Below are 24,736 nucleotides of genomic sequence, written 5' to 3' on the forward strand. Positions count from 1 at the left end.
CGCTGCCGCGGGGGTTCCCCTGCTGTGGCTGCTGTGCGACACTTTCTTACTGTGGTTTTGCAGTGTTTTTGGAAGCGAAGGATGGACGTGCCTGTGATTGCCGTTAGAGATGTCCAAAATGTCCTTTCAGCTATGCAGAAGAACCTGGAGTGCCCGATATGGTATGGCAGGGGAATGATATGAACTTCGCTGTAGTATAGTCAACAAGTCTTTTGTGTTTTTTTTCCTTTTATCTCTAGTTGTTTTATTCTTTTCTGTTCAAATGCATTGTCAGTTTTGTGTGTCATCAGAAAGTAAGAAATATTTTAGATAATTTTTAGAGTAAGCGTTGAGCCGATGTTAAGATAAGTCGATACTTTGTAAGGCTCAAGTGAGAAAGCACAGATACCCTTCAAATTGTTCAGAACCTGTGTTTTGTTCGTATGTTGTTTGTTTGTAAATACTGTTTTATTATCATAACCCAAAGTGTCTGCCCTCAATCCAGTTGGGGGAAAAAATGTAGCTGATTGGATCAGAATACTGTTTGTAAAGCAGCTGACAACAGAAGTGAGGTCCTTAGTTCTTTACTATAGAATGCTAAAATAGCATAGGTTCTAATTAAAAGCCTCGACATCCGGAATAAGCTTTAAAAAGCCTCTTCCTTCCCTTGGACCAAACTACTGACATTTGTTTTGTCTATGGTGGCAAATGCTGTTAAATACTTTCATTTACATCTATTTAGAAATACTTTATCTTACTGTCTTTGTAAAACCAAAATAATTTCTATGTTGGTGATAACATCTATCACAACCATATGGAATAGAGAATGTACAATGTTTATAGATCTACACGCAAAAAATATTTCCAAATTATATCCTTACTCAGAGAGCCATCACAGTGTTTTTGCTGAAGGGTTGCCATTGGATTGTTGGCGTGGTTACTCACTGACTTTACGAACAATGTTACAGGAGCAAGAATTGAAAATATTTCTTGCATCTGCTGTTCTTCATTGCATGTGAAAGTTGCTAATGTCTTGAAAAGTGATCTTATGCAGTCTCGTACTGCTGACTGATGGGATGAAGCTGAATTCAATACAGAATGGGGATTTTCAAAGTCTGTTTTTATTGTTTTAAATAAAAAATAGTGTACTCTACCTTAAACAGCAATACAGATGTTGTGAATGGCACTTCAAAATAGGATTTTAAAGCACTTACCCGTGATGTTCTAACTATAAACTAGACAAAAGGCTGTGAATATTGTGAGGGTTGGGCCTGTCTTGCTTTATTTTCATGTGATATTAAGGCATACAGGTATAATCTTCCTTTTCTGTTATAGGAAATTTAAGTATGAAAACATCCAAAAAATGCATGAAGGAGATTGGGGAATGAATAATGCTGGGGCTGCTTTTTGCTCTTGTTGCTGTATATTTTTCTATAAGCATTCATTAGTTAGACTGTTCAGCAATAACGGCATTATTTCTTTTGGCCAGGGTTCCCCCTCCCCCCCCCCCCCCAAAACATACTGCTCAGTGCTAGCCTTCCTGTGATTGTGAATTTTACCTTTTTTTGTGTACATACAGAGTCTATGAAACTCATGAACTCTCTTGTGCAGCCAGGGCTTGTAGCAGAGTGCTACATAGAGCAGTATTTTTGAAAAAGATTTTTTTTTTTTTTTTTTTTTTTTTTTTTTTTTTTAGTATGCGTTCAAGGTAAGGTATACTTTAAGATGAGTTGAGCAAGTGAGTTCAGAGCTTTTCACAGAGACTTCATGTCAAGTTAAATGTTGATTTTCACCCTGTACTAGACAGGAATGGCTTTAGAATATAAAAACAGAAAAAGAAAGAATAACCTAAATACGCACTATGTGTCAACATATCTACACACATGGTTTATAGATGTATAGCAAAAAGGCTAGTGGGATCCTGAACCTCCCACCCTGGACTATGCTGCCTTTTGCTGTTGCCAGGAGAGGTATTCAAAAGGAAGCCTAGCATGTAAGGGCTTCCAACAGCCAGCCCCCTCTCTTGCTGAACTGGCACCTCCAGAAAACACAGTTTTGTTTGTTTTTGGGGAGGGTGGGTTTTTTTGTTGTTGTTTTTTTTTGGGGGGGGGGTGGGAGGGTGTTTCAGGGTTTGGGAGTTTTTTTTTGTTTGTTTATTTTTTTTGGGGGGGGGTGCCAGAGGAAGAAAAGGCTGAAGAGAACTATTGGTTGCGAATATATCCTATAATGACAATATCTGTTACTATGCCTGGTTCTCAAGCCAAAATTGTCAGACATGTTCTGTTTTCTACCTTGCTTTTTCTCCCCACACTCAACAAAGTGACTCTATTTCTGAATATTATTTTGTTGCTGTTGCTTTTAAACATAACTTCCGTTTTCTTGTTTTCCTTTTCTCTCTCTCTTTTTTTTTTTTTTTTTTTTTTTTTTTTTTTTTTTTTTTTTTTTTTTGTAGCTTGGATGTGATAAAAGAGCCAGTTTCCACAAAATGTGATCACACGTTCTGCAGGTAGGTTTGCAAACTTAAAACTGCAATTCTTAATTTGTTTTATTCTTTATGTATGCTTTGCTTTTTGTTTTATTCTCTACGTATGCTTTGCTTTTTGTTTATCAAAACACAGTATACTTCATTAGCAGTAAAAAAATAAAAAATATAATAAATTAATGTCTAGCCCTTTGAAGGGGGAAAATCCATTCTGAATAAAAATTGCTGTAGGATCACAGATGTGTTAGAAGGGAATTGATAAATTCATCCCAACTCCAAAACAAGAATACAAGCATTCAATTTGATGATGATAATTTATACTAAGTGGTGCACAGACATGCACAGCTTTTAGTAACTTATATGGAAGGATTTTATTTTCTTATGATAATTCTTTCTTCCTAGGTTCTGTATGTTTAAACTCCTCAGCAAAAAGAAAAAAGATGCGATACAGTGTCCTCTGTGCAAGACTGAAGTTACTAAAAGGTAATGTATCTTTGGAAGTGGACTTTGGGATGAGAATCTGTGTGATGTCTAAGGAAAAGATGATTTATTGTCTTGAAACTGTCTTAACTGGAAACTAAAACAAGGGTGATTATCAAACAAAATGTTTACATGTTTAAATGTTTAAAACCCTTTAGTGTCTTACCTAATTATTAAAATCTTTTCAAGAATCACAGACAGATGTTTGTGCTGTCAAGTATAGACTGTATTGTTGTTGTTCAATCACTACAATGAGTTAATCTGTGCTAAAGCTACATGAGGGAAAAAAATGAAAATTTCATTTTGTGCTGATAATGTTTTAATTCTAGTAGTAATGGCTTTTGGGAGGGAGTTGTATTGATATTCCTTGGCAACAATTTGGTATCGTCTCATCTACTCCTTTGCAGTTATATTAATTTTTTTTCTGGTTTAGTCTAAATTCTAGGAGAACTATTAGTAGCTTAACCATAGATCTGTCTTAGAAACTTCTTATATGGTGATTTTTTTATTTCAGAAGTCTTCAGGAAAATTCCAGATTTAAGCAACTAATTGAAGGATTGTTGGAAACTATCCATGCTTTTGAGCTTGACACAGGAGTCAAGTGTGAGTATTATTTGAATGTTGGCTCCTTTTTGAAATAAGATTTTGGCATTTGTTAATTTGGCATAATTATTTGCCTGGTGTGTTACTTGTTATGCAGAACACCATATGAGAGAAAATAGCTGAAGTATTTTCTTGGATTTAGAAGCTTAAGTTCCCTAAGTTTTCCTACAAATAGTATCTTGAGCTTTCTTAAGTGTTTTTTCTGTGCATTTGATGACTGCAGCCTCTGATCTTACTTTCAATGTCTGAAATATGCCTGAATGTGTAGCAGATAATCCATAATTGTGTGGCAAAGATCTGCTCTTGATTTGTAACTACACCCAGTCTTGCAGCTTTAATTTCTAAAGAGTCTAGAAAGTCTGAATTAGAAAGTATTGTAATAGAATGTGTTAATTTGTGTCATTCAAGTATATTCTTTTAGAATGCATATCATTTGTAGTATTCAGTGCTTTGTATAAAGTATTGGAACATCGGAGACATACTTTTTTTATATTTTGGGGAAAAAGCTTGTTTTTCATAACAAGGAGGATATTGCCTTGTAAGAACTAGACTTTCTTTAATTTTTTGAAGGTTTTTGGAAAAACATTTGAAAACATTTGAAAAGAGTTTCCAAACTTGTTCAGTCATTCTAAAACCGTTAGTGTTAGATCCTATTCCTGCCAAATTATCTATATAACCAAAATTAATTGAGAAAGTCAGTTAGCAAGATCAGGCTTTTACTTAATACTTCAAGGCAACTTGTAAATAATTTCTGAAAAAAAAATGAGTCTTTACTATTTCATTAGTGTAATAATAATAATCTTGGCAGTATAAGCAATATTTATGATTTTATACATTATGTGTGTGTATATATATATATATATATATATATACACATATATATAAAACTTACCTAAGTGTTTTTCAGGATTTCTATGATGCTATTTTAGCTGTATGTGCACTAGTTAAATAAGTTTTATTCATAAAATACCTTTTATATGTAATACTTGTTGTCATGCTCAGTGAAAGAAAATACTTCTGTGGTTTCTTTTTTTTCTATTACCATTTTTCAGTTCTAAACAGTCATCACTTTTCTAACACATCCATAGAAGCCAATGCTGCTGAAGCCCTGTGTAAAGAAAGTTCTATCATCCAAAGTAGGGGTTTCAGAAACAGGAAAAAAAGAGCTAAAGAAAATGGACAAGAAAACTGTACCTTGGTAATTTTTCTTTTACCCAATTTGTTTTTGTGTATTATTTAGTGATTTATTTGAAATGTGTATAAATAGATATAAGTAAATTAATGAAATAGACTCTTCTGGCTTCTTTTCAGATCCCTATTTGACTTGAGTATTATTCCTAGACAGGGACATCTGAATATCTTGTCCTCCTTTTGGAAACCTATTTTAAACTTGTTCACGTGAAATGACTTTTCTCTCTTTTTTTCTTTTTAAATTCAAGAGAGAGAGAAGATGATATCTTTTTACTGAAATGAGGGTTGAAAGCTTTTTCTTTACTATTTGTTTAATGAGGTAGTCAAATAACTAATAACAAGGGAACATGTATGTATGTATTTTCTGTTTTTTAAAAAAGAAACTATTAAAAATGAAGTTCTCAGAAATTATAACATCCTTTCAAAAGCTTGAAAATAAAATGCAGAAATAAGAAACTGTTTTTTTTATCTGTGATTTGCTCTTCCAATGAAATTGTTTTTTCTACTTGATTACCGTTGTTGAGTCTGTGCAGTTTAAGAACTATTCTTTTTTTTTTTTTAATTAGCAAAATTAACAGCTTTCTAGCTAAGTAGTGGTAGGGGTTTTGTGCCCATTGCCTCTTATCCTGCCACTGGGAACCACCAAGAAAGTCCTGACCCTTTTTGCACGTGCGCTCTTGCACATCCTCTCATATATACAACATACTATAATTACTATAATATATGTATATATATATATGTTAGTTATGTATTAGTTATATATGGTGGATATAAATAACTATTTCTCTATGTTCTTCTGTCAGCAGGAAGCTAATGTGGATCCACAATTTACGGATACCAAGGTCAAAAGACATCCCTTGAGAAATAGAAACCAGAAATGTAACTCTGATACAGGGATATATATAGAGTTTGGTAAGAGCTTCTATGTTTACACACTAGCTGAGCTTTTTTATAATACTTGCAAAGTAATGAAAGGTGATGAAGTTCAGAGTTTATAAACACTGATTTTTCTTAACTCCCAAAATGAGGAACAAAGACAAATACATGGACAATTCAAAGCCTGTAAACTGAAGGTTTTACAGAGTTTAGTATACTATGTAACACCCTGCAATAGGAAACATTTAAGCATCAATGTACAAGACACAAAAAAAAAAAAAGATGCTTATACATAAGCAAATAGTTATAGCTGTTACAACTAATGACAACCAGCATTTTCTAAAGAATACTAAGCTTTGTTCTCCAGGGCTTGAGACTCTTTAATAACCAGAGATAATAAAGTGATCTAATGGAGAATGAGAAAAGAATATTTAATCTCTATCTAACTTGTCTTTTCTGCATTTGGTGTGGTCTGTATCTTGTGTGGACTCCAGCTTGAAACAGGATAGGTGCTATGTGTAGCTTGATCTCCCTGTTCCTTCAAGAAAGGTATTGCTCCTTTTTACAGATAGTATTAATCTTTTCCTTCATGCTTCTGCAATGATCAATCAAAGGATCTGAAACAGAGCTTCCAATCTATCACTCTCTGACTGCTAGTTCTAAATTCTAAATACTAACCACAGTTTTCTGTATAAATTAGGAAACTGTAGGTTAATTAGTTTTCTGTGTTACCAGTCACTGTATTAAAAATGTCTCTGTCTGGAAAACAAAACATTTTATGCTGGCCACATGATGCTTATACATAGAATTATCTTAAAATACCATACTGGTATTTTGCCTAATCAGAAGTACAGAACTGGATTTCACATGATGAAAGTTTAAAAAGCCTCTACACCTGTAAAGAATTGAGCATACGTGCTTCTGTGATAATAAACATTGAATCTGACAAGTCATTTGTCTCAAATCTTTCCAACCAGAGTAATAGCTGATTTGTTTTTAGGTTCTGATTCATCTGAAGAGCTTTTCAAACAGGCCAGCCATACTGGGTAAGTAAGGGTGATTAAGCAATTCATATTTTCTAAAGACAGCACTTCAGGATTCTGGTTCCTATGCTTTAGTTTCTTAGCATAGGACTAATAGAATTCTCCAAGCTCTCAAATGGCTTTTAACTTTGAGTACTTTAGGGTAGAATGGGCAGCTGGCTCCCTTCAGTTTGTCACATGATATGCTTTAAAGCTATTTTCTAAATGTTTTGTCATTTGCATAGATGTTAGAGCTTCTACAGGAAAAAAATTGCTGTAGAAAATAAAAACTAAATTCAGGAAGGGGGTGGGGATTGTTTAAAGAAATGATCTGAAATTCTGAGGGAGGCTGGTGTGGCAAGTGTCAGTTTTGCATGATTGTCTTTACTCAGCAATCTTTTTTTTCTGAAACCTATTTCCAAGAGCAAAGAGGGAAAATTGAGTATTATCTCCTATTATGTCAAATTGTGGTTGGCCTTGTAATGCAGTTAGATCTTTCTTCACAATCCTTCCCAGCAGGTTAGGAGACAAAGAAGTCCTTCAACTTTCATCTCAAGAAAAGCTAGAAGAACTTAAGAGTTCTGAGAAGGGGAATGAATATTCTTGCAAAATAAAGCCCGTCAAGCTGCATGCCAAAGAAGTAGTTCTACCAAATGTCATAGGTGTGTCCATTATTCCCAAACAAAATGATCAAGAGGAAACCTTGAAGGAAAAATCTTTAGCTAGTATCTTGATTTCACATTATTTTGCAGTCCCGTATCTGGTAGCTTTATTGATGCCTACAGCTCGTGATACTGTAATACAAGACTACGCCTGTACATACATAGGCCTATACATTTAAATGTGGGCATTTTGTGCACAGAAGCTGAGTGGAAAAAGTTAACTTGATTAAGTCCAAAACTAATTCTATCCTACTTACTTGGATGAACACTTGCCATATGTAATTTGGTCTTTCTTTCTTTCTCTAGAAGGAGAATTGCGTTCATTGTAATATTCTTTGCTTTGGGGCTGGGGGAACAATAACAAGAACAGATCTTTAAAACAAAACAGAAGCTGTTAAGCTTGTCATTATTCTTATGTATATTAAAGTAGGGCTTAATAATTTATGATACTTTTGCATCTTTAGGTGAAAGTGTTTCCATAAAGGAAGGTTTTAGCAAGAAAAGCACTCGGAACATCACTGAACATGCCAAACCTGGCCAAGTGAATCTGACTGAATGCCAGAGTTCTCCTTTAAATGTTCTTGCTGCAGATTTACTTGCAGAGCAGTGTGACAGAGTGGGTAATGCCAGCCCCTTGGGGAAAGGGGACATATCTATCTTTAAAAGCACAGAAATGGATGCAAAACAAACTCAGTACAACAGTAAAAGCAAAGAGTCTGACTTGGAAGATAGCTCAAAGAGCAAGTTGGATAAAAGCAAGGAAATGGATATTGTGCAATATGTGGAGGATGTGGAAATGTGTGAACCTGAAAATGATTCTCTTCCTGAAGAACCACCTCCTCTAGAGAAGCCAGAGACACTTCACAGTGATACCCTGAATCAGGTTTCTAGGAAGAGACTGAAGCGAAGCATTCAGAAAGTCAATGAATGGTTCTCAAAAAGCAATGAGATTCTCTCTTCCAATTCTTCTCAGGATGATCCTGCTGAAGCAACTGATACTTCAGCTGAAGGAGATGCACGTTTATCTGATAAAAATTCCTGTGTTTCAGAGAAGACTAACCTTATGGTAAATTGCATGGAAATTACGGTCATTGAGAAAAAGAAGACATTATCAAAAACAACAGCAGATAGCATCAAAGACAAGATATTTGGAAAAACATACAAGAGAGAGAGGAAGTCAACCCACCCTGTTATCTTGAGAGAGACTTTACCTACTGCAAAAAATGAAGCTGTGGCTGCTGATGAAAAACGCTTGAATAATTCTAGAATAGACAAACTAAAACGAAAAAGGAAGACTGCCTGTGTTCAGCAACCTGAGGACTTCATCAAGAAAGATATGGAGGAGGCAGATGAGTGCCCTCAAAGTGTTAACTGGTGCCTTGGAGAGGCTGAAAAGGAAGAACACGATGAATTTTCTGCTGTTAATGAGACTTCTGTGACTGAGAAAAAGGATAATACGCTAGCAGAAGTTGGAAAGGGAGAATCCATATGGAAAAACGCTACTGAAGAAGTGACTGGTGAATCCAATGGAGTGCTAGAACCAAATAACTGTGATCAAGAGAGTAATAATAAACCAAGTTGTTTAGCAAAAAAATGCAAACATTCAAGTAGAACTATGCATGCTCTAAAGTTAGTTGTTGGTAGAAATTCAGGCTCCCCTGATCCAGCTGAGCTGATTGATAGCTATCCAAGCAGTAAAGAGCCAAGAAAAGTTGATTCTGAGCACGGACAAATCAGGCGCAGCAGGAGGTTTCAGTTACTTGCTGAAGAAATGACAAAAGAAACAGGAAAAAGGATACTAACTGAGGAAGCAGGAAAGTGTGATGGTAGAAGTGGAGGACCTTTCTCTGGTGTGCAAAGGAATGTGTTGGTTCATTCTTCTGACTGCAAAGACATGAGTGAGCAGCAGGATATACTGAGTTACAGCCCAGCCACTAATCTGAAGAGTGCTGAACTGGATGCTGATGAAATACAGATTAGCTTAAAGAATTCATCTGATACGACAGACACTGGAAAAAGTCTCTTCAATCCTACATGTTCAAGTCAGCATTCAAATTTTGGTTCTGTTGTACCTGATACAGACTCTCAAGAAGGTGAAATGCTAGGTAACCCTTTCCTTCTTCAGCCTCCTTCAGTGAATGTTGAGCAAACTGCTTCCCAGGTGACCAAAGAGAAGACAACTGCAGCATATACTGCTTTTCCCCAGGACAACAGACAGTATACCGATAATGTTCCAGAGGACTTTAGAAATGAAAAATCACCAATGGCTAAAAATCTTTTGGAACTGACCAAGGAAGCTGAAGATAGTGAATTAGACACACAGTATCTGCGAAATATATTTAAGCATTCAAAACGACTGTCATTTACCCTTTACCCAAGTCCCATGAAGGCATGTGTAGGAGATGCTGCTTCTGAAACTTTAAAGATATCATGTGCTGATCAGGTAGAAAATAAGTATAGCAAATATTTAAAAGCTGAAAACTTGCAAGTAGAGAAAACAACTTCTCAAAACTTGAATAGGATTTGTGAGAAAGAAAAACTTAAGCCCTATAAATCTGTTTGTGTTAGTCCTGTGTCTTCCTTTTTCAGTAACACTGAACATATGTACACTGGGGAACATCGAGAAAACACTTCACAGGTTGCAGATCAAGAGAATCTAATGTCACCAATAAGAATAGGTGCTACTAGAGTTGAGAATAAAAAAAAACAGCAAAAAAGAGAGCAGGCAAATAATAAGACATTGTCAGCTGACACAGTGATAGAAAGTGAGCCAAGTCAGAATCCATTTGAAAGTAGTAGGACCCAAAGTGATCAGAGTAATATAGAAGAGCATATTTTCCAAAGAATAAACACAGTTAATGAAATAGGCATCAGTTTAGAAAGTAATCAAGCAGAAAAGGCTGAAGTTGATGAAGGCAAAGGAGAAATACTGCATTTTCAGCCCCCATCAATAGTTTGTCTTACAGTTTGTCAACAAAGTCCTGCTGGATTTGACTGCAAAGGCAGAGAAAAGAAAGATAGCAAGAGAGAAGGAAAACAAGCAAAGAGTAATGAAGAACAAGCAACCCAAACTGCCAACACGGGGATGCCCAAGTGTTTAATTTCAGAGGTTCTAGAACAGCCTCTTAAAGGTAGTTCTCCTTCTTCAGGCCTGTCTGAAACCCCCAGTGGCTTACTACGCTCTGATGATGATATTGAAGAGAACACCAGCTTTTGTGAAACTGATGGGAAAGACAGATCTGCTGTGTTCATTAAAAGAAGTGGCAGTGCCCTGGTAAAAGAACTGGGTGGTAGAAGTGTTAATTCTACACCTATATCTCAAGGTGTTCAGAGATCTCGAAGAAGAGTGCGGAAGCTGCAATCTTCAGAGGAAGAATCTAGTGAGGATGAAAATTTACCATGTTTTCAGACATTAATATTTGGCAAATCAGCAAGCACGCCTTTGCAATTCAATAAACAGGTGACATCGTTGGTAGGGTCTTCAATAAATCCCAGCACATTGCCTCGCAGTGGAAGTCGTAATGACTGTAGTATGCAAAAAACACCTGAAAATACCCTAAGTACTGGGTGTGTTTCTCCAAGCCAGGAGTCAGAATGTTCTGTTAACTTATTTTCTTCACAGTCCAATATGTCAGAAGAGTCAGCTGATGGAGCACAAGAATTGAAAAAACCTTTAACACTAGTTCTTGCATCCAAACAAAAGAGCAATCAAAATGACAGTAAAGAAGCTTTTCAAAGTTGTAATGGAGGGCTGAAGAAAAGAAAAACTATCTTGAAAGATGAATACCAAGAAGACCCAAACATGGGAGCAAACCTAGGTACAAAACAAGTTTTTTTTTTCATCTCTGCTGCTATGTATGTATTGTCATTGCACGTAAACTTTTGGTACTTACATGGGAACTTTGTTCTGCTTTTAAATGGTACTTGCTATAGTATTAGTTTCTAAACAAAACCTCTCAGTGGTTTATTTCCTACAAGTTAAGTTTCCCTAGTTTTCTTTGTTGGGACCAAAAATGAATAAATGGGGTACCAGAGGTCAGGTTGAGTCTATCTGATGGAAGTTAATTTTTGAGAGAAAGGCTGGCTTTGTTATTGCAATGTCATATTTGGGTCTATCAGCAAAGCTCCATAGAGCCCACTTAAGCTGTTTTCTCAGATTATATGTTTTTGAGGTATCTTTGGTTGTAGAATTCTGTAGTACTTATTTCAAACTTATGACTCTGAAATTCTTCAGACTCTCATTTCATCACTTTTGAAACACTTGAGTTCCATTTATTTCGCTGTATGTGATATGGTATTCTTTAAAATGCTCACTTGAAGTAGATATGTGCTTCTAACTTAAGTGTTATTGAAACTTCTGAAAATTTATTTTTATAGCTAACAGTTGGCTAAATGAGCTGTGTGGTAAGAGAAATTGTTGGTATTGTTTTCTTTCTTTAACTTTCAGATTTTCTTATGTTTATTTCAAGGTGAAGCACCTGGCTATGACAGTGAAACAAGTCATGCAGAGGATTCATCTGGACCATTCTCTCAGGCTGAAATCCTTTCTACACAAGTAAGTAAGTTCATGCACTAAATTCTAAAAGTACTTAATGTACTTTTTCGGTATGATTTGCCAGTTTGGATTCTAGGATATAGGCAAGTACACAAAAGCTGTGAAGTCAACATAGTGGGAAACTGCTTTCAGCGTCATTCCTTCTGTAGCTAGGTATTAGGGTATCAAGAACTGTAAACGTGCTTCTGTGTTATTTGTCCAACTTTGTCTTCTATGCTAGCATCATATTCTGATGGCCATAACTTGTTCTATGGTTTTGATTATGATGTTTAATTGTGGGGCTTGTTTATTAATAAATAATCACCACACTTCACTGATGCTGGAAACCTATGCTTCTTATATTTATAGGCTTAATTGATGAGAATTTATAACTATTTGTGATAAGGACTGGATTTCCAACCTTATTATGTTTAGAAGCAAGAAGTCTTGTCTTCTAAGTGACTAAATCAAACTATTCTGTATTAGAATATTATAGATATAAGACCCAGCAAGCGATGTCCGTTGGAAGGTCTGTCTAGCACAGTATCTCATCTACAGTACTAATTTTCTGATGGCTGTTCAGTGGCCCGACTTTAATGTATTAGCTGATTGATTTTTAGTCTTCTGGAATGTACAGGTAGGTCTTATCCTAAATCTCTAGCTTCATAGTTTATATTCTGATCAGGTTTTATGCATTTCAGAGAAGACTGAACTACATCTTCCTCCTTTCTGGTGATTGTTCTGTACTGCATTAGTGCAGAATGTGGTCAACTCACAGAGCATTGCTTCCTAAAGTAGCTTCTTTGATAATTCTAGGATTTGTCTGGGCTGAATGGAATAATGTCAGTATGGATTTTTTTTCTGTTTGGTGGGTTGTTTTGTTTTTTGCATTGATTCAGTGACAAGAAAGTTCCACATGGTGTCAGTGCTGGAGCTAGAAATGTAGTTTTCAGTGCTGTAGAAACCACTTTATTCAGTATAGTGAACATCTTAGGTTTTTAAAAGGATGCTTTGAAATCCCAAGCTTTTATGAGGAGGTATAGGGCATGTTTTTTAGTAGAGTACTGTAGTTCTCAGAGATCAAAGAGGAAGTTAAGGAGAGTAGGATGAAATACTTTATTCTATTTAAATGGTCTTCAGGACTTTCAGTAATCATGGAAAGTGCAGGAGCATAATATTTGATCATTCTTCATTTTTTTTGTTAACTGGATAATGCAATTGGAGCAAAGTGATTTTGAAAGAAATTTTTGACAAAGTTCGTTCCCTCCTGCCTCCTTCCTTTCCCTTGACAGTAATCGATTAACTATGGTAAACCTTCTATACTGAAATAACTTGAACAGCAAAACAACTGTGCATTTCTTTTTGATATATCATGTCTTCATTACAGTAAAAATGACCTCTTAAACGCTTGTTAAAGAATTAATTCAAAATTAGTTTGCTGTATGTAATTTTCAGTTATTTGTTACAGAAAATAATTCTAAAGCTCAAAAATGAGTTAGCTAATGTTGACATTTTTGTATCTTTTGCAGCAGAAGAATGCTATGCACAACAACCTAAAAAAACTTCAGCAAGAAATGGCTGTACTTGAAGCAGTGCTAAAGCAGCATGAAAGTCAAGACTCTGAATTTTTATCCATATGTAAGGAACTGCCACATTCTAGTAGTGAAGGAGTACTCAGAATAGAACAGTTGAAACAACTAAGAGGTAAATAGCAATGAAAACCTTTTCTAACTTTATAACTTAAAAACTGTGTGACTATTCCTAGTCCCACTTTTCTTTTACCACAAATTACAGTGTTGTTTTAAAGTAATATATTAGTAGAATTTTACCTACGTTCAGCCATTCAGTGAGGCAAACTTCTTAATTCTGACTACAGACTACGTGGCCTAAACTTCCCTGTTCCAGAATTGTTGAAGATTACGTAGTTTAAGTGGTTTGTGTGGGCCTTGTGGTTTAGCAGTACTAATCCATATTGCTATTCTGTCAAGTCCAGTTCGACTTTGTTTTCTTTCACTGGAATGGGTAAGGGGCTGGGAGAGTGGCTGAACTCCTAAAAGGACATGACCTCCTATTGCTGTAGTAGAAACTGTCCTTTAGTGTATCAAAGAACAGACAGAAATGAGTTCAGGTATGTGTTGGTTGTCAAAAGTAATAAATACAGGTCAGGTTGCTGACAGGTGGAGAAGAGAAAATTTTTCTGGGGCATAAATCCACTGAATGGGACATGAGCACAAAGTTGCTGACTGGAAAGTGCGTAAGGCAGTATACAAAAGCCGAAGAACACTTCAGTAATCACCAAAGGCTAATTGCATACTGAGGATAGGATGAGTTGCTGCCTGCTGTGTAAGCAGTGGTAAGAGGGCTTTATTTAAGGTTTTTGTTTGATAAGATGAGAAAGAAATACTGAGATTACTAGTTTGTCAATGTGTACATGACGAAGCATAGAGTGTTCTTTGAACAAAGCTGGCACTAAGTCTAGAAGTTCACTGCTGTATTAGGATCAGTGTTCTAGAAAGTCAGCTGGTACTGATGTAAAGATGTCTAAAGATGTTACGCTTATTGAACTTTTTGATTGCACCAGTGCTTTACTATCTGCCTTTCTGTTAAAAAATATATTTCTATTTTTAGGATCTTGTTTCAGTCTGTTATCTTGTTTGTTGAAGGCAACTAGAATAACTGAACATCCTGGAATTCAAACCATTTTGTGTCTTATCATGCCTTTACAGTGTATGGTTTTAACTGTGAAGTCCTTTCTATCTGAATTAAGAGTTTGCATCACTGCAGTGTGGGTTAGTCAAATATCTCAAAACAACTTGTATTTTTCTGTTGGTCTCCTGGTAGATGGTGGTGTACAGTGTGATATATGAGACCTTCAGACTTAACCCCAGCCTTAAAAAATAAAAAAAATAAAAATAAAAAATGAAATTGTTTGTTAGCTGATATGGTGCAGCTATACAAATGGCTCTGCTGTTTGTATGTTAATAAGTTAGTTTTTGTTGTCACTGAGAAGCTTGTGCATGAAAAACAGTAGGCTCTGTTGCCATGGTAGTGGTTTAAAACATGCTTCCATCAGTGTGTTTTTTCTATATATCAGATTAGATCATTTCCTAGACAGTGAAGACTCAAGTCCTTTTGCAGAATGCAGCAGTATGCCATTCCTGTTCAGTACAAAGATTTTTATTTAAAATTCCAGCTAATTGTTACTTTGTTACCATGTAGTTCCTTATACACTGAGGCTTAAAGCTTCATTTTAGAATTTGTGTGGCTTGATTCTTAATGGTTTTTTGTCACTGGATAAGGTCGACCTCATCTGTAGACTTTTTTTTAATAAGGATTCTGTTTGTGTAGTTAAAAGGGGCTCCTGCTAACTAATAGCATTTCTCTTGTGTTTTTTTTTTCTTACAGCTATAACCAACTCCTCCTTAGCTACTAAACTAAAAAAAAAAAAAAAAAGAAATCAGCTTATTTTGCGCATTCAGATTTACTAATTGTGTTAGTAAGCATCTACACTCTTACAGTGACTTAAGTCTTGCGTGATGTTCTGAAAGCTTCCATATATGTTCTTTTACATTTATTTTTATGAACTTGTGACTTCATTGCCACAATGCTAGAGAAAGGTTGGATGAGCTTACAAGACAGGAGAGATGACAGAGTAAGGATAGAGGCCTAGCGCTAACCACATCTTAGAAAGCACTGGTTTGCTGCTGTATATAGTAAGGTGTTAACTGCCTGTCTGGGGAACAGTGAAATCTGCATAAAGAAACTTGTTTTTGGAGAAGGTGGAGCCAAAAAAAAGCTGAAGCAGCTGAGCCCTTCAAAGTTGCATAATAGTTTCTTCAGTTATTTCAGAAACCTAAAGTAAAGGCATCCTTCCTACCCTGGCTGCTGCTTTTATGTTTGGGCTCCTAATAGGAAGTAAGGTCATTTACTGTGCAAGAAATTCTGTGTGATCATCTTCTGATTTTGCATTACTGACTTAACAGTTGCAGTGTGTTTTCATCCTTCTATCTTCAGAAGTTAAGATATCCAAAAGAGAACTTCAATAGTATATTTAATACCAAGAAACTGGTTATAATCTGGGTTTAGTTAATTAGGGTTGTTGAATTGCGTGCCATTGAACCTTACTGCAGTTTGGGAACATCCGGTTAGTTCACAGAGCAAATTGAAATATCTGTGTCATTTCTAAATACCAAAAACCAAATTCATAACAATTTCCTACTATAAATAGAATTTTTGAGGATTAAGACAGCAAATCAATGCTTAGTTTCTTTCAGAGCAGTGCTTGTTAAGTAATTTTCAGCCTAATTTAATTGTTTTAATATTGTTATGCTAGAATATGTATATCAGACTTGTAAAAGCTTAAGGGATTACAATTACTGATTTGTTTAAAAACTACAAGCATCTTCCACCTTTCTGTTCAAAAGCAGTAGAAAGGCAAATATTTAATAGATGGCAGTGTGTTGGGTAGATTCATAAACTGCACTAAATAGTATAATTTTGCCTTCAGCCTATTTGATACCCTACTCTTTTCCAACTAGTATCACCTGACATCTTGGTTTTGTAATGATTTAATAGGTGAAATAAAATGTAGTTCTCAGCCATGTTTCAAATACCATAGTATTTTGCTTAGATTTTGATTAGAGGACATTTGATTTTTATAGTTTTGAAGACATTTCTGACTACTGTAAAAGTCATTAATATAATTTTAATAATAGGGACTATAATCCTTGAATCTTGAATTCCCATCTGAAAAAACAGTTGAAAACAATTGTCTTTATTTTGTTTGCTCTTCTTTGTTAAAGGGATAGAGTCAACCTCAGAAGTAAATTTTGCAGATCACAAATGCAGCAGTTCAAAGGGATTTTTACCTGATGATTTTCATCTTAAGACAAGTGATTCTTCCAAGAGTGAAATCAAAGAGCTAGAAGAAGGGTAAATGCTTTTTTTTTTTTTTTTTTTTTTTTTTTATGGACTTGTATTAGAAAAAAAATTTTGAAACAAATTTCAGGTTTTTAGAAGTTGCATTAATTTAGCTGTTACTGTGTAAACATACAAGAGTACATAGTTAAAAAAAAAAAAATATTCTAACTTCTCTCTCTCAAGGTCTCCAGAACTATTGCTTCCCTCTCCTAAATCATGTTTGTTAAAGAGACCAGATCTCGAGAAAAGCCTTCAGTGTGACAGTGTTTTGAAGAACAAAGCTACTTCTAAAGAGGAAAAAACCCTGCCAGAAGCAGTGAAAGAGTATAGTCAGTGTCAGCTTGAACTAGGTAACATTTAAGAGGGATTTTATACAAATTTTGTTTTTTTCCTTTTTCCCAGTGTTGTTGATATGTTTTACATACGAGCAAAATAAAACTTTTTTTTTGTAAATTTATATATTCATCATCAATTTAAAAAGATACTACTTTTAGTTTGTTCTTGTTTGATCACCTAGCTGTTTAAATGTGTGGCTGCCAACAGGATGAGGTTAGACAGTATTTTCAGCATTCTAGTATCTCAGCTATAGATCAGGAAAAAATAATGATAGAGGCAAAAGTGAAGCTGTAAGCAAATAAGCAGAAGAAATAACTGCAACATATTTTGGAACAGCCTTCCAAAATGACTACAAGTAGCATGAAACTGTTTCAAGGAATGATTTCTCTCTTCCTTCAGAAAATGCAGCTGATGGGAAATCTGGGACCAAGCGAAACAGTGCATCTGTCTTATCAAATCTCTGCGGAAATATGAGCAGGAGTCCAGACAGCTCTTCCTCCTCTATAAAGCTTTTCCACCCTCAAACTGCAGAAACAAAAAATAGTTCTGCTGTAGCTCAAAATGCTAATAGAAGCTGTAATCAAAGATGTAAATGGGAGAGAAGTGTGTGTTTTCCTACATCTGTTCTGCACGATACATCTGTGAAAGAAAGTGCTACTAGTCCCGCTGTGACTAACAGGAGAGAAATGTCAATTGTGGCATCAGGTCTGAATCAAAGTGAACATGTAAGTATATTTTAGAATTTTTAGAAATCCCATGTTAGTCATGCCTGATGACTACCTTAGTCCTGAAGAAATATTTAGTCTCAGCATAGGGAGATCTAAGTAGAAGTTAATGTTACAGGAATTATAGATCAGTAATACAGCAACTCAAGTTAGACATTTTTCATTCCTGAAATATGAACAAAACTGTCTATAAATGGTACTATTAAGCTTAATAAAGTTTGAATTTTTAAATGGCTGCGTAGTGATTAGGGGAAAAATCACGTTCTAGAAAGAAGGTCCCCGTGCTTAGGAATAAAACTTTGTTTTTTCTAATTTTTGAATAGATTTATTATTTCTGAATTGTTGAAAGTAACAGACATCCATACAATGCAAATATACCAGAAAGGTACGGAAGAGTGAATAATTCTACTTTGACTTCGCCACATCCTTTTTCCAGTCCAGGTCCTCTCCATTCAGAACACTCCAAACACCTGCAAATATTTGTGTTAATAACTTAAATGTTTTCCTGAACAAGAACATGCATAAGGAGGTCTTGTTGACTGTGGGCTTCAGCATCTGATGACCTTTAAGTGTGCATTCACATGTCATCCTGAATAAAGATGCATGTTTTCTCACAGAGTCTGCTGAAGTATGATGATTTTATGTTATGACAGCTTCCTAGTAGAAATCAGCTATGGGTAATTAAATGGATTTGTTATTCTCACCAGGCAGCCAGTTAAGCCGTTCTGTTACCTATCTAGCTTTGGATAGTGCTGACTGAAATGACTTGGTAAATGCAATTTGAGAAACAAACTGCAGTCTAACAGTTAGTTGCTTTTGGTGATGTATTTTCTGTCATGGTGAATGAATACTGTAAGGCCTGCACTTCTCAGTCTAAAGTGAGATGCATATGCAGGTCAAAAGAACTTTAGATATCACCTTCATAATATCATGCTCTTTTAATTACTTCATATTTGGTACTCTATTCAGAACAAATGGTGTAAAACGGTGCTGCTTAAATTTGTAGTAGATCATCCAGCTGACTTTTGGAATGAACTCTCTCTTGGGTAAAATCACACATTACAGCTGTTTACGCCATAGCTGCAAAAAGCCAGTGATACTATTACTTGGAATGCTAGGCATTACAGTCTTTTTCTCTGGAGTTTACTTGCCTTAAGAATGTAATCAACAAGGGATTGATTGTTCGGCACTCTCCTCAGTTGCTTGCATACAATATTCAGTGATTTGCGGTCTGATGGCCATTATTGTGCATCAGAATGTGGAAATATGCCTTCCTGCAGCTTTCATTTTTGTCACCCATCTTCTATCAAGGAATAACATCATTACTAATGACTACTAAAAATTCAGCTCTATAGAAACTTTTTTATTCAGTGTTTCATTGCTTGGCTGTTCGGAAACATTCTTATCAAAAATAAATATTTAGCTGTGTGTGCTAGCTTTAAGCTGTACTAATGGCATGCAGGAAATAACTTTGAAAACCTTTTTGTGTATTAAAATGTGTTAAAACAAATTATTACGAAAGCTGCTGAGAAATATATTGTATGTAATTAACTCTGAAACTTGTATTAGGCTGATCTCAGTTGTTGCTGCTTTACTCAAATGCTGCAGCACAGTGAGGATTTCAGTAATTCTGAATTTCTAACAATGCTAGTAGGGGTAGTGTATTAGTCATTATAGCTTAGTCTTTCTTGAATCACGTGGCCTTGTGCATAAAGCAACATGAGAATAAAACAGTTTGTTTATAGTATGTTCTGTATTGTAGAAACTTTTTAGTACAAGTTTTATTTGTTGGCCCCACATGGCTTCCACTAAGGAAGTTGTAATCACTTGATATTGTTTGGTAAATGGTGCTGGACCAATCAGGTGCATGGTTAATGCCTTCTGTATTATGCAAATGCTGTCTGACTGTTAATTTTATTTGTTGCTGAGAAAAGACCATTCAGTTATCAGTTACAAGTGTGTTAGCTTCATGTAGACAGTTGTACTACTGATCTTTCATGTTTTCCTGTTCTGTGACCATCAGTAGCTTGAACCTGTTTCTAAGACACATTTCCAGGAGGCTATGACTACTTTGGTTCCTAAACTATTGGCTAATGAGAGCTCTTCTTTACATTATCCTGTTGAAGGCTGTCAAAATTAGTGATTTTACTGTATCTGTAAAAGAAATGTGGGCTCTGTGTGCCAGCCACAAATAAGACCATTATTTTAACATAACTGCCTTATGTTTTACTATCATAAACTGAACGTTTTTTCAAATCTGTTTTACTAGTTATTAATTTTTTTTAACTATTTTTCAGTTGGTGGTCCAGAAGTTTGCCAGAAAAACTCAGAGCACTTTATCTAATCAAGTTACCGAAGGAACAACCCATATCATAATGAAAACAGGTTTGTTGGAAAATATGTGAACAAACCCCATATTTATAGATGATATAAAATATTAACTCTGGGCTAACCAACAAGTAGACAATTCAGCAAGCTAGTTTAAACAGTTTGATTACAAGAAGACATTCATTGTTTTTCTTTTTATCAGGATTTTTTTGTTTAAACTTGGGAACATAAATCTCTCATTCTGTTTCATAGAATCAGGGTGAGTGTGTTTTGCTTCCTTGTGTGGTTTGAAGTTAACATTAAGTAATGGTTATTTCTCCAGCTGTTTGATCACAGTTTTCAGGTGCTAAAAGCAAGTTAACATCAAATCGTTCAGAAAGAACCAGAAGGAAAGCAAGACAGTTCCTGAAGAAATAGGATACAGACATTCTGAAAATAAAATGCTGCCTTAGTTCCTAACCCGTTGCAGGAATTGTAAATGCCATTTTAATCTAAATTTTGAGAAGAAACAATAGTTTGTAATAGAAGAGAAAAATGAGGCCTAATTGTATGCATACTTCTGATAGTTACTGATAGGGAAGGCATGCTTCCGTAGAAACAAAGCAGCACTACAATTTCACTGAAACAATTATTTGCATATTTAAAATACTTAAATTGTTTTGTGTTCTTTTTAGGGCTCATAAATCCTACTATTAAAAGTCTGAAGAAACTTTATCAAAACTGAAGTATGATAGCACTGTTTTGAATTTGACAAACATAGCATATTCCTAAATGAATAACGTTATACTGACTAGGCTTCAAAAAAGCCTAACGTTTCTCAGTAACATTACGTTACTGAGCTGATATGCCTAAGCACAGGTTATGTTTAAACTCATTATTGAATGTATCATTAACTTTTGAACAAAAGCTTTTGTTTTGTTTTTTTTTAATATTTTGAGCCAAGTCTGACAGTGGATGTGCTATATACTCTGCTTGCACCTTGCTTATAGAAGCACTTGTCGATGGTGCGTGTTTGGATATGATCTATCACGTGAGCCTCTCTTGCTTTTGAAAACCAAAGTAGAAAGGGAGCCAGAAAATCTTCTCATTCCAAATCAATGGACTCAATTTTTGTCTTCAAGAAGCCTATCATAAACACCATGTCCGTATGTTTTGGAGAGATATCCATACAAATGGCATTTAGCAGACTCAGGTGGGAAATGTTAGGGCACTAGAATTTCTCAGCCTTTCCATAGATGGCTCAAGTATTTGTCTGTTGCACTTAACAAAAAGACTTTCGCGTTTAGGTGAGAATCATCCGAGCAGTTTGTCATTAATCGCAAAACTGAAAGAGTTACATATACTTTTTTCCTCTGCAGATACGGAGCTGGTGTGTGAACGAACATTGAAGTATTTTCTGGGTATTGCAGGAAGAAAATGGGTAGTTAGTTATCAGTGTAAGTATAACTTTTCTTGGAGGAAACTAATTTAGGCCCTTCTACCATAAATATACTCTTCACTCGTTCCAGAAAAAAGCACCACTATCTTTTCATATCTTGAATATGCTGACATCTGATGTTTTGCAGTTTCATCGAAATACTTAAATTTTTTAACAGCAACATCAAGCTTATTTCTCCTCTGAATACTCTTTCTGCTTTCAAATAACTATATTTAGTTTTTCTCCCCCTCCTAATCTAAACGTTTGAGCTGCATGGCATTGGTTAATGCAAAATTAGTATTATTTATGGAAGTTTGTTTTTTTTTTTAAGGTAATTTTAGGCATCATATTCAGTTAAATAAATTGTTCCTCTTAATACTAAATACCTTGCATTTAATATGGCAGTGAAGCTAGTCTGTTGGCAGTGGAGGAACAATTTTGCTGGATAAAATGACTTTTCCTGTTCTCATCTTTTTGTTTAGGGGTAATTCAGTCTTTTAAAGAAGGAAGGATACTTGATGAGGTAGGTCTTTTATCTTAAGAGTGAAATGTCAGATGTGTAAACGGTGTTGTTACAGTGATGGACCTATTAGTAGTCTCAAACATTGTCTAAGCATTTAATACATGGCAGCTGGGAGGTGTTTGTGCTGGTTAGAAATTCATCTGTGAAAACAGAGATCCTAGTTTTACCAAAAGCCACAGTTCTGTGGGCTATAGGTATTCAGTGTTACTGAAGATGTTTCCCTTTAATTTTGGAACAGCTTATAGACATATTTTTCAAAAACTGTTCCTACCAATGTTGACAGATCACAACATAAAGGAAAATGTGTATTGTCTGCCTAAAGGAATTAGGTTGGAACAAAACTGTATTAAATATCAAAGGTCCACTTATGCTTGGGTAGTTGTGACAGAACTGACTAGAAATACTAGAATATGGGATAGCTGCTAGCGTTGTCTTGCAAAGCAGTCCCATAATTGCTTTTAAGCACTGAGGAGAGGATCCTATTATAATGAAAACCAAAACTTTTTTTTTTCCTTCAAGCTAAACTGAAAATATGCTGCTGCTTTTTATATTCTTATAGATTAGCCTGCATGAAAGTTTCAGGGAGCTTTCAAGAAAGTAGTGGAAAATAAGGAGTTGACTGAGACAGATATCAAATGCAACAATGTATTTGTTAATTTTATAATCTATATGCTAAGTGAATGCTGTGAAAGAAAGTAGATGTTGAAAATTAAAGTTTCATTTGATAAAAATTAAGTATCAGTATATAACCTCTAGAACTTATTTACTCTATAAATGAATTTTAATTTTGGAGTGTGGCACTTATTTTAGACAGTCTGCTGCATTGACTATAACTTATTTCTTCAAAAAATTGACCAGTGCTGCAGGAGTCTGGTTACTGCACTCCATTATTTTTCTTGAAAAGCCTTTTGATTGTTTTTCCATGCACGTTTAACTGTAACACTTCCGATTCTGAAATCTGACATTTTATGTTCTTATCCAGGACTCTAATCAGGACAGTCTTGTCGATCTCTAACTTCTAATTGCTTGTTTCTATTATGTTGCAGGATAACTTTGAAGTTAGAGGAGATGTGATCAATGGGAGAAACCACCAAGGTCCAAAGAGGGCTAGACAATCTCTGACAGAAAAGGTATGAGTGTATCAGGGAGGAAAATTCTGCCCTGCCTTAACTATTTCAGATTTGCTAGAGGTAATGCTAGCTGAATTGCTGGAATTTCTTCCAGTTCCTCTGCTGCACCATATATACAGAGCTGACAGAGCTCGTCTTTCATGGATAAAAATCCTTAACTGAGTCTCTATGCTTAGAGTGAATGATCTCTTTTTATAACATTAGTATAGAACACCATGGGGCAGGGCTGGGAGGTGGCAAGATTCTTTTGTTTTGTAGGTTACAAAAAGCTTCAGATATGCTTTGTGAGTCAACAATGATAGCTTGATAAACAGTCCTAGAGGTGCCATGAGCCAGCATGTTAAACGTTGTCCTGAAAAAATACCATATGTACTCTGTTAAAATATTCTTTGTATTTTAGATCTTTAAAGACTTTGAGATCTGCTGCTATGGGCCTTTCACTGATATGACTACAGGTGTGTCATTTTGCTGGAACTGAATGAACTCTCAGCATGACAAGTATTCAGAGGGGAATTGTGTGCATTCTCCAGAGTTTTGCATTTGCCCTTTTCTTAGATACTCATGTACATCTTTTACACCTAAACTTTCAAAATACCTCCATGAGGTACAGCTTTATCCAGTTCTATCTCCCTTGAATAGCAATGGTATTCTCTCATATTTGGATGTCCTCAGCAGGTGCACCTGTTCTTTTCTTTCTAAAGACAACTGATGCTTTTATTAAAATTTTGTGGGAAATTCTGCCAGTTCTGATAATAAATCAGGGACCCAAATAAATCAGAGAATTGCTCTCCCAGTTTTCTTGTTTTTTAAGCTCTGATTCTCTAGAAACTAAGAAAAATACATTAGTACCATCATGTCTGATAATTGTTTTAGATACTATTGAACACTAGTGTTTGGAAGGTTTTTTCTGTCTTAGTAACCGGTTCCTAAGTATTGTCCTTCTAGCAATTGACACATCCTCTGAGTAATACTCTTTCTCTAGCAGCAGATATATAAAAGCAAAATATACAAGAAAACCAGCAGTTTGTATAAAAGAGAAAAGCTGAGCAGAATAGCTTTTTTTTGGGGGTGGGGGGGGGAGTAAACTGAATAAAAGGTAGATGTTTTGAAAACTTAAACTAGAATTTAATTTAATTTAAACAGATTTGTACCTCTCTTCCCTTTTTTTGCTTTATTCTTTTTTTGTACAACATAGTGTCTGATTTGTCCAATATAATTTCATTTTTGGCTGGGTGAATTATCCCACATCTCTTGACATTTACAGTAATTACTACAGAGGATGCAGTGCTTTCACCTGCTGCAGTGATGATCAATTATGACTCTTCTACTTAAGAGACTTATTTACTTTCTTCACTATCAATTCAACAAATTGATGGAAATTAAATACTTTGCCTATTTTTGTTAATGAGAGAGAATCGTATTTCTAACCTGTGATTCCAATTTTAATTTCATGCCTTACATCCTTAAGAAGAAATAAATTGTTAGTGGCTTGTCTCTTAGTTTTGGGTTTAGGTAGGTTTTTGTGCTC

At 35.3% G+C, this 24,736-nt stretch overlaps 1 protein-coding gene across 1 annotated transcript in view; it reads left to right on the forward strand.

Moving 5' to 3' along the window:
• Positions 1–81: 81 nt before the first annotated feature.
• BRCA1 (BRCA1 DNA repair associated) overlaps positions 82–24,736 on the forward strand; it is a 28,091-nt gene continuing 3,436 nt past the window's right edge. The window contains exons 1-17 of the mRNA XM_062595870.1: positions 82–161; positions 2,432–2,485; positions 2,864–2,944; positions 3,456–3,544; positions 4,597–4,742; positions 5,542–5,647; positions 6,612–6,657; positions 7,150–7,295; positions 7,760–11,113; positions 11,765–11,850; positions 13,359–13,533; positions 17,485–17,810; positions 20,108–20,195; positions 21,497–21,574; positions 22,038–22,078; positions 23,125–23,208; positions 23,609–23,663. Of these exons, the coding sequence (XP_062451854.1) occupies positions 82–161; positions 2,432–2,485; positions 2,864–2,944; positions 3,456–3,544; positions 4,597–4,742; positions 5,542–5,647; positions 6,612–6,657; positions 7,150–7,295; positions 7,760–11,113; positions 11,765–11,850; positions 13,359–13,533; positions 17,485–17,810; positions 20,108–20,195; positions 21,497–21,574; positions 22,038–22,078; positions 23,125–23,208; positions 23,609–23,663 (5,035 nt within the window). The remainder of the gene's footprint in view (positions 162–2,431; positions 2,486–2,863; positions 2,945–3,455; positions 3,545–4,596; positions 4,743–5,541; positions 5,648–6,611; positions 6,658–7,149; positions 7,296–7,759; positions 11,114–11,764; positions 11,851–13,358; positions 13,534–17,484; positions 17,811–20,107; positions 20,196–21,496; positions 21,575–22,037; positions 22,079–23,124; positions 23,209–23,608; positions 23,664–24,736) is intronic.

Source organism: Rhea pennata, chromosome 26 (assembly GCF_028389875.1).
Source record: "Rhea pennata isolate bPtePen1 chromosome 26, bPtePen1.pri, whole genome shotgun sequence".
Lineage (NCBI taxonomy): Eukaryota > Metazoa > Chordata > Aves > Rheiformes > Rheidae > Rhea > Rhea pennata.